Below are 10000 nucleotides of genomic sequence, written 5' to 3' on the forward strand. Positions count from 1 at the left end.
AGCTTCGTGTAACTTAATGAACTTAGGTTGGGGGGGAGGGGAGGGGAGGGGGTGATGGTACGTCCGTCTCACGCTCCCTGCCCTCCTACCCTCCTACCCCACTTCTAACCCCCTAACCCCATCCTTCCTGTACCCACCCTCGATACCAACCTCTCCCCCACCCCCCTCCCACCATCACACATGGCCATCTATACGGCACTCTGTAGCTTGGCCGATAAACTGCCCATTAATTTCGACAATCAGACGCCCATCTTCTCCCCTCCCCCTCTCTCCCCCCTCCCCCTTACCCCCCCTCTCTACGATCGCCAATGTAGCTGGGGAGTCGTTTTCTGTTCCTTTCTTTGATTGGTGTTGTATCTTTATTCATGAGCCTCAACTCCGTCAAATAACAATGCTGACAACCTTTTACGTCATATCTGATTCTTGTGGGGGCCTTTGGGAGTGTGTGTGTTTGTGTGTGTGTGCGTGTGTGTGTATGTGTATGTGTGTATGCGGTGTTAAGGGGCCGCATACCCGCCCGTCTCTCTTTTACGATTTTACCTCCTTAGATAATTTATCAGTAGAGCCCAAACTTGCCTTTCCATCTTCGGCGCCGATTTATCAGTTTTCCGCGGGACTTTTTTTTCCAGTTCTTTATTTTATATTTTTATTTTTATTTATTTTTTTGTTCGTTTACACGTTTGTGATAATATCAACCAATCGCATTCAAGTTTCATTCTGCGGCCGGCGAGGCTCCGCCCACCGCGCGTCCGCCGTCGCTGATTGGCCGAGGCGATACGGGGAGGATTGTGTGTGCCGAAAGTCCTTCCAAAATGATCCGTTCGTGTTTCTCATTGCTTCGCCCGTCACTCCCTCCCGCCGCCAAGTACTCGGTAAAGACACGTCTCTTTCGCAGGCAGTTCGGAGGGCTTGGTTTTGACAGGTATTTTAACACTCGGGAGACACAACCCTCCAGCTGGTGAGGATGGGAATAAGGGACCATCCCCTCCCTCGCGAGCTCAGGAAATCGCGCCAAACGCCCTGGCCGGAGAGCGTAAGAGCGCAGACACTCCATCAAAACGAGTCCCATTTGTCGAAAAGATGGCAGGGCGCGATACGAAGCCTGTGTAAAGTTTTTAATTGTGTTACTGATGGCACGATAGAGAGCCGGTGTCGATAGGCATCAATGGAGGCGGACGGCAGCAGCGGTTGCCAACGCGGCCGAGGCTGGGAGATCGCTCTCTCTCTCTCTCTCTCTCTCTCTCTCTCTCTCTCTCTCTCTCTCTCTCTCTCTCTCTCTCTCTCTCTCTCTCTCTCTCTCTCTCTTCTCTCTCTCTCTTCTCTTCTTCTCTCTCTCGTCTCTCTCTCTCTCTCTTCTCTTGTTCTCTTTCTCTCTCTCTCTTTCTCTCTCTCTTCTCTCTCTCTTCTCCTCTCCTCTCTCTCTCTCTCTCTCTCTCTCTCTCTCTCTCTCTCTCTCTCTCTCTCTCTCTCTCTCTCTCTCTCTCTCTCTCTCTCTCTCTCTCCTCCCTCTCCTCTCCCTCTCCCTCTCCCCTCCCCCTCCCCTCTCCCCTCTCCCTCTCCCCCCCCTCTCCTCTCCCTCTCCCTCTCTCCCCCCTCACCTCTCCCTCGCCCTCTCCCCCCCTCTCTTCTCCTTCTCGCTCTCTCCTCTCTCCTTTCCCCTCCCTCACCCTTTCTCCTCCCTCCCTCACCCTGTCTCCTCCCTCCCTCACTCTCTTCTCCCTCTCCCCCTCTCTCTCTCTCTCTCACCCTCTCTCCTCCCTCCTCCCTCCCTCCCTCTCTCTCCCTCTCCCTCCCCTTCCTCCCTTCCCTCTCCCTCCCCTTCCTCCCTTCCCTCCTTCTCCCCTTGCATTCTCCCTTCTCCTTCTTCCTTCTTTCCATCCCTCTCTCTCTCCCAGCAGAAGGAAGGGAAAACTTCTCCCTCGTTACGCCGCGATTCGCCTTTTTGCAATTTGTTCGGCGGATCGGATTGCAGGCGTATCGTTGTGCATTCGCAGCTTGCCAGAGATGAGAGCGAAGGGGATGCCGTTTTTAGTAGGAGTAAGCTCTAAGTAAAAGAATAAACGAATGATTATTCAATAAATGAAAATGATTAAGAGGAGAGGTTATTGGTGAATATGAGATGAAATAAATTGAATAACGAAGTAAGGGTTGATGAAAAGAGAAAGAAATTAAGTGACATGAGGCGACTAAGTAAGTAAGGTATAGATAAAAAAAATATGATAATGATATGAAAATCATTAATAAATAAACAAACAGATTGAAGAAAGATCTCAAGGCTAGTATAAAAATTACATTGAAGGGCAGTTAAACAAATAAATAACCAAATAAATAGATATGAATACCCGAAGACAAAAAGAAATAAAATAAAAATATGAAACGATCAGTAAATTAATCGTCGAGAAAGTGCGCGGGGGAAAGGGGAGGGGGGAGGGGGGTGTGGTGTGGTAGTAACGGCGAGAGGGTTGGGGGGTGGGGGGGGTTGCCAGACAGGTTTAAACTCCCGATTATTAGGTGTCCAATTAATAAAACAGTCTCGCCCGGGAATTAATTGTATTTTTTGGTCAATAGATCTCTGGAAATGGCGAGGGTGGAGGGAGAGGGGCAAGGGGGGGATAGGGGAGGGAGAGAAGGGAGGTGAGGGGAGAGGAAAAAGGCGGATGAAGAAGAAAAAATAGGAGGCGAGAAAGAAGGGAAAAGAAGGAAGAGGGAGGAGGGAAGAATTATAAAGAAAAAGAGAGAAAACGCCTTTGAGTGATCATTTTGAACTCCCAAAGATATGGATTCCTCAACAGGCACTAGATGGAAGCTCGTTCCCCCCCCCACCCAAACCCCCACTCCACACCCTCCCCTCCCCTACCAACGGAGCCGAGGCGACAAGTTGCCAACATGTCAAAACACAGGCATTACGTTCCCTAAATCACGTCCAGCTTGCCCTTAACCTTAAAGGCGAACGGCAAAACACTTGCTTGAATCTACGGCTTCGATTTCGTTCAGCGAGAGGTAGTAGTAATTCGTACAGAGGGCCGCGTTTTTGTCTCTTCATCTTTTATCCAAATTACATCTTGACCGTAAAGGTTGCTTAAGGCGCGGGGCTAGCTCTCCGGAGTCACCGATGAATTTAAACATCATTGCCTACCTACCCATTAGACGATGTGTCGGTCGGTTCGGGGGGGGGGGGGGGGGGGGGGGGGTGGGGCGTTGCGGTCTTTCTATTCTGATTCTTTCTTCTTGTTTGGTTTAGTTTTCTTTTCTTTCTTTCTTTTTTTTTTTGTTTTCTTTTTTGGGAGGGGGTTGTTATTTTCATTTATGCTTTGTTTCTTCCTTCTTTTTTTTTCTTTTTTTAATCTTTTTTTCGTCTCCTTCGTCTTCTTCTCCTACTTCCACTTCTTCATCTTCATCTTCCTTTCTTCTTTTTGTCCTTCTCCTTCTTCTCCATCTTCTCTTCCCCTCTCCTTCGACAAGTCTGGACTCGACTCGGAGCTGCGATCCGTCTCTATTTTTGGGAGGCCGAGCTGCCTGTTCATGGCTCGAGACGTCACATCATGATTACGCTAAGAGATAAGGAGCTGTGATTACATTGGGAGAGATAAGGCAGTCCCCGCCGCCGTATGTTATCGTTATCGGTGACGAGGAGCAGAGATAGCGAGGGAGAGTGCAGGTGCACCGCAGGTTAGCGAGGGTTCAGTCCATGCTCTCTACGGGACCTGTGCATCGTGCCTCTTCTTCCTCCCCCTCCTTCTGCATCTCCCCTTCTTTGTTCACTTTCCTCCACCTGCTCCTCCTTCTGCGACTTCTGCAGGGCAGGTGAGCGCAGGGCTTCACCCTCGAGGGAAAAGAGTCAGCTGGAGTGAGCGAGTGCCCGTGGAGTAGAAACGTGCTGTTGCGTGGTAAGAGCAATGTTCCGTGGTTCAAAATAATGTTCCAAGTATTTCCGATGCGTGTGTTCTTACTATTCTTTGTGTGTTTGTGTGTTCTCGTTAGTTCAAGAAAGACGGGTTATGGAACGCCTTTATGCAGCGAACAGAAGCACACACGGACTTTTATCTCCTTCAATGCACCTTGAGTACACCATGGCCGGTGAGGACATGTGTACCGAGGCGTGAGATAAGGTGAGATAAAGGAACAGATGATAACATTGCCTTCTCCCGTGAATAGTGTACTCGGGGACTCTTGTGACTCATTATCTGATGCGCCTTTATCTTTGGCATTTTTGGTTTTGTGTTTTTATAGCTTTTGTTGTTTGTTTTCAGGGAGTAGCTGTTTCGTTAAAAATCACCATATGTGAACCAGTTCTTGCCGGATTGTTTGATTAGCTAACAGCGAATTTCGTTATAGTTTTCTCATGATGAACCTCGCTTTCTCCTATTTGGCTTTCTCCTATTTTTTCTTTTTTTTACGAGGAAGGTTGTTTTCGAATAATACGAAGGCATTGCAGTTGAAGTCCTCGATTGCACAAGCGTCGCCGATGCAAGTGCACACTCGAGACAGATCGCATTGCTTATCTGCAATGTAAATGGCAACATTAGTTTTACTGCCGTTATCCCCGAGCCGGTTTTGAATCCCAGAGCGTCCAATCTTTCTTCCCAATGTTTTGAGTCTTACTGTTCTAATAATATTCTACGCCCTCTCTCCTGCCGCGAACACCGAATGGAAGAAACTAATTGCCCTTTTCTTCCCCAACAGGAGATGATGACTGGGACAGCGACGGTGAAAAATCCGCAAGTGACCTAGTGACGTCACCACGTTCCGACCAATCCCCTTCGAGAGGCGAGGGCGTGACGTCATCCCCTCTTTCCAACCAGTCAGAGAACGCGGCCGGGGCTGAAGTGCCCGGAGACGACGGGGCTTCGTCAGGTGCGGCGAGTCCACTCGGCAGCGACCTGAAGGAGACGGTCGACGCCACCGTACGAAACTTGACCGACAGGTGGGTCTTGACGGTCAGCTGATGCTTCTTCCCGGTCGACCTCAACTTTCAAGGATACATCGACTTTATTACTAGCTTTATAGAGATCCGTTTTATTACTTCTTATCAGTTTTGGTCAAAATTCAAGAACGCAAGATAGGATTGATGTCCATTTGTGTTTTATCTATTGATGTATGAATGTTCGTATTCATTTATTTCCTTCTTTATTTATTTATTTATTTATTCATGAACACAGTTATAGATTTATTCATTTCTTTACTTAGTTTATCTAAGACTACACAGAAAAAATGGCCTGTGGTAATCTAGTCTGGCATGTGATCTTGGACTGCCATTCACGTGTGTTCAGAATGTCAGTTCCATGTAATTAACCACCACTCGCTTTAATCAGCTGTTATCATGGCCCTTTCTGTAGACTTCTTGGTTGAACAGATGTAGATTTTTGTGGTTAACAGAAACGTCATTAGTAGCTGTAGTTAGGTTGCGGCTCGATCGTTTGCTGCTAAACAGCTGTAAGGTTAGTTTCTGAAGTAGGAATACTAGTAGCAGGGGCAGTAGTGTCGGTAGCAATAGTCTTCGTATTACAAGAGGAGCAGTAATAGTAAATGTAGAAGGAACTCTATGTCGCAGCTACAATGTTAGTAACAATGATAGGGCGTTGTAGAAACTGATGCCAAGAGAAAGGTTTTTTATATTCTTACGACCTTTTTTACTGGTTATTACTGGTATTAATAGTGTTGCTTGAAAGTAGGGAAGTGTTAACAGTTTCTTATTCTTGTGACTATTGATATTGTTACTATTATTAACATAGTTTTTGTTATTAATTTTGTTATTAATAGTATTATTATCATTAATACAACCATTATTATCTTTATTTATCTCATTCCTTTAAGCCCTTCCTTTAGTTCTTCCTTCCTTCATTCATTCCCTCTTTCAACAGAATTTCCTCTCATTTCAGGTTGAGCCTCACCGTGTCGGAGAAGAAGGAGCGACCTGTCTCTCCTGCAGGGCCTTCGTCACCCTCCTCCTCCGCTCTCGGCGCCCACGCAACGAACAGTATCTCTGCTAAAAGTCAAGGGGTAAGTGCCAGGGGAGAGCGTGTGTTGGGAGGGTGTTTGTGTGTGTGTGTGTGTGTGTGTGTGTGTGTGTGTGAGAGAGTGTGAGTGATAAATGGATACTGATGTCAATGTACGTTGGTTCTTTTTATTGTATCTTTTTGGTACACGTCATATCCTACGCCCCCCTTTTGAAGTGGCACCCAAACTTGAAGAACGTGGCTTTAGAACCGCCATATCTACATATCTAAATTCCCTCGTCCGCCCCGCAGGTGAAGTGCGAGCGGAGTTCCTCCTCGTCGAGCCCGCAGCCGCCAGCCGGAAGTGGTGACGCCGCCATGAAGGAGGAGGTCAGCACACCCTCTCCCACCCCTCACCTCCCCACCACCCCCCGGGGCCCTCCCTCCCCGACCCTCTCCAGTGAGGTCGAGGCGGCTCGCCAACAGCTCACTTCGATGATTCAAGGTCTTCCTCTCCTCTCCATGCTGCCTGCGCTGCACCGCCTGGCTCCCGGTAAGACCCCGGTCTCGGCGCTCGCTCGTCTGCCCTTTGCCTGCCGCTCCTCTCGTTGCTTGCTTGCGGGCGGCGAAAGAGTTGCTGGTCAGGATAGCTGTTGTACTATTTATAGTAGTTCTCGAATGTATAATGACGCTAACATCAATCATTTTCATTATTTGGCTATTAGTTGTTATTCTCATTGATTTCCAATGCCTTGACGAATTTACGCTCACCAAACGGAATGATCACGAATACTTACGCAACTTCCCTCGGCAGCTGTGGTCAGTCTGGCCTCGGGCATGACGAGTCTCACGAACAGCACGAACAGCACCAGCAGCGCCAGCAACGGCACCAGCGGCGGCGGCGGCGGCGTCTTCTGTGTCTGCGGCATTAGGTTCAGCAGCGCCACGAATTTGGAGGCGCATCGTATGTTCTACTGCACGCATAGGCCTACCCAGACTGGTGAGTGTAAGGCATGTCGGGTTCGGGCCAAGTGTTTTTGATGTTTTGGTTTCGGGAGGGTTGGTCACTTGCTTTTTGTGGAATTATTGCCCCGTGAAATGAGTGGCACTGGATTTATTCCTGTCGGTTTCCCTTTCGTGCAGATGGCGACGGAGGCAGCAAAGAGTCCCGGACATCCCCGACGTCGGTGAGTCCCCGCGGCGAGGGCGGCGCCTTGAACGAGGACGACGACGCCAGCCGCGTCCTGCGCTGCCCGCACTGCCCCTACACCACGACGCACAAACTCAGCCTCAACGGCCACATGAACATCCACACGAGTCCCGAGGACCTGGCCAAGGCAGCCAGCGCCCCGCAGGCGGCAGTGGCGGCGGCAGCGGCGGCGGCGGCGGCGGCAGCGGCTCCCACTCAGCCCAGCCCGACTGACGCCCGAGCCAATGACCGCTACTGCTCCGACTGCGACATCCAGTTCTCTTCAGTGAAGACATTCCGCGTTCACAAGGCCCACTACTGCCAGACCAGACACGTGCTGAAGGGCGGCAACAAGAGCCCGGCGCGCGAGGAGGCGCCCTCCAGCGCCGCCACCGCCTCGGCCCTGTCCGGCCTGGTCAGCGCCGCGGCCAGCAGCGGCCAGCCCATCCTGGCGCTGCCCACCAATCCCATCCTCCTCGTGCCCTACTCCCTGGTGGCCGGGGCGCAGCTGCTGCCGCCGCACGTGCTGCCGCAGGCGGGAGCGGCGGTCGTCCTCCCCAACGGACAGGTGCAGCCGCTGTCGCCCGGGCCCCTGCCTGGCCCGGTGCCCCCGCCGCTCCTCTCCCCCTCCGCGGCCTCTGCCAACAGGGGCACGTCACCCGCGGCCCACAGCCTGCCCCCGCAGACGTCGCCCCAATCCAACTCGGTGTCGCCCCCGAAGCATTCGCCCAAGAGCGAGAGCCGCCCCAAGTCCGCCTCCGGGGAGACGAGCGGCAAGCGGCGGGGCGAGGGCGAGAGCCCCCTCGACCTGACCACCAAGAGACCCAAGCTGACCGTCAAGACCGACCTCCTGGGCGACGAGGAGAAGGAGAACCGCGAGGTGAACACGCCCACGCCCGCCAAGTCGCCCGTGCCCAAGTCCCGGCCGGGGTCGTCTCACGCCGCGGGCGAGTTCGAGGGGAAGCTCCTGGCCTCTCCCTCCCGGCCGTCGCCCTCCAGTGAGGGGGAGACTCACTCTGCATCCCGGTCACCGCGGCCGGCATGCACGACGCCGGCCCAAGGCTCCCCCCGCGGCCTGGTGGACTCCCCCCGGCCCTCGACGTCGGCCAGGTCCCCGGCGCAGCAGGCCCCGGGGCTGCCCCAGCTCCCGCCCGGCTTCCCCAACCTCCTGGCGAGTCTGGAGAGCTTGAGCGGCCTGTCGCTTCCGGCTCTGCAGGGCCTGCAGGGCGTGCCGCCAGAACTAGCGCTTAAATTACTCAATCCTGACTTGCTCATGAACGGCTTAGCTCCCATAGTGAATCCGCCAGTCATCGTTAAACAGGGCGAGGCGAAGTGCAATGAGTGTAATATCGTGTTCTACAAGGAGGAGAGTCTTCAGGTGCACAAGAAGCACTACTGCGCCGCGCGCACCATCTCCAAGAACGAGGACGACCGCCGCTCGAACGGCAGTCGGAGTCCGGCGTCCGCTGGCGAGGGCGGAGCCGGGCCCTCCCGGAGGTCCCCCTCCACGCTCTCGGAACCCCCCGCGCCTGCGGCCAACACGCCCGCCGCCACGCCGAAGGATGCGCCCAAGTCCAGCAAGCCCCTCTTTCAGTTCATCTGCACAGCCTGTGGCATTAAGTTCAACTCGCCAGACAACCTGGCAGCCCACCAGACTTACTACTGCAGCAAGCGAGAGGGCGCAGCTGGTGAGGAAGGCGTGACCAAAGGGCTCTGGAGGTGTCCCCGGTGCAGATGCGCCATGCCGGAGACGCTGCAGGCGGCGCACCAGTGCGTGACGCCCTCGCCGGCCCCGTCTCACGGGTGGAAGTGTCCCTGTTGCCCGGTGATTTCGCCAACAGCCGCCGCTGCCCAGAAGCACTTGGAGACTCACGCTGGCATCAAGGCCTTCCGCTGCACAATCTGTGGCTACCGAGGGAACACGCTCCGCGGAATGCGCACACATATCCGAATGCACTTCGAGAAGCGAACCAACGACCTGCAGGAGGAAAACTTCATCGCGTGTATTCTGGAGGACGACGACGGCAGCCGAAGAGGTGGTGAGAGCCGTGGTGTCGCCGACCTTCCGCGCGTCATCCTCGAGAACCCAACGCTGTCGGCCCTTCTGACGGAGGGCGCCGCCGCCGACCACTCGGACCAGCCTCTCTCGTGCCACTTCTGCCCCTTCGTCACCCCGTACCGCAGCAACCTTGCAAGACACCTGGCCCTGGCGCACAAGGTGGGCTTCGACGCCAAGCTCACTCAGGACCTGCAGGCCATCCTGGAGAGCCGCGTCCGGGCCGCCAGCGACGCCCCGCCCGCCGAGGCCGAGCGCCAGGAGCCCGTAGAGAACGGCAACCCCGCGAGCCCGCCGCCGCTCCCCGCGATCAAGCTGGAACCCGAAGTCAAGCTGGAAGTGGAGGAGGGCGAAGAGAAGGTCCGCTCCGGCCCCACCACCCCCCACTCGCCCATGGAGGACGCGCCCTCTGCTGAGGCTCTGGCCAGCGGCGCCGCCAGCGGGGAGACCAACGGCAACGGGGCAGATATCCCGCGGCACTGCAAGGCATGCAACATCACCTTCTCCTACTTAGAATCTTTCTTAGCTCACAAGCGATTTTATTGTTCAAAACCCGAGTCTAACACTCCCCCAGAAACTGCAGTTCAGTGACCAATGCAACATGTGCAGGGACACGAGCCGAATCGTTCAGCAGGCGCAGTGGATGCACCGTATTGTTTCCTCATGAGTTAACTTATTGTGAAACTGGCCAAGCTTTAGTTGTACATAGTGTTGGCCTGGCGGTGACTTAACGCCATATCAAGTGTAAATACTGATGACCGCCGGGCCACTCCACTAACCTGTGCTAGTTGGTAGTCTTTGAACATCAATTATACCACA

At 53.6% G+C, this 10000-nt stretch overlaps 1 protein-coding gene across 5 annotated transcripts in view; it reads left to right on the top strand.

Annotated features, from left to right (window-relative positions):
* ush (Zinc finger protein ush) overlaps nt 1-10000 on the top strand; it is a 543669-nt gene that overhangs the window by 531786 nt on the left and 1883 nt on the right. For 2 of the 5 annotated variants that reach the window (XM_086537228.1, XM_043008743.2), the window contains exons 2-6: nt 4684-4924; nt 5880-6000; nt 6249-6489; nt 6751-6936; nt 7080-10000. The exon at nt 7080-10000 is cut by the window's right edge and continues 1883 nt beyond it. In XM_086537228.1, coding sequence (XP_086393354.1) covers nt 4684-4924; nt 5880-6000; nt 6249-6489; nt 6751-6936; nt 7080-9772 — 3482 coding nt within the window. In that variant the 3' untranslated portion in view covers nt 9773-10000. Of the gene's footprint in view, nt 1-3646; nt 3888-4683; nt 4925-5879; nt 6001-6248; nt 6490-6750; nt 6937-7079 lie in introns of those variants that run through there. The other 3 variants (XM_086537230.1, XM_086537229.1, XM_086537231.1) reach the window with 3 other exon arrangements.

This window comes from Penaeus japonicus, unplaced genomic scaffold (assembly GCF_977035675.1).
Source record: "Penaeus japonicus unplaced genomic scaffold, GWHDUDI00000001_assembly GWHDUDI00000005, whole genome shotgun sequence".
Lineage (NCBI taxonomy): Eukaryota > Metazoa > Arthropoda > Malacostraca > Decapoda > Penaeidae > Penaeus > Penaeus japonicus.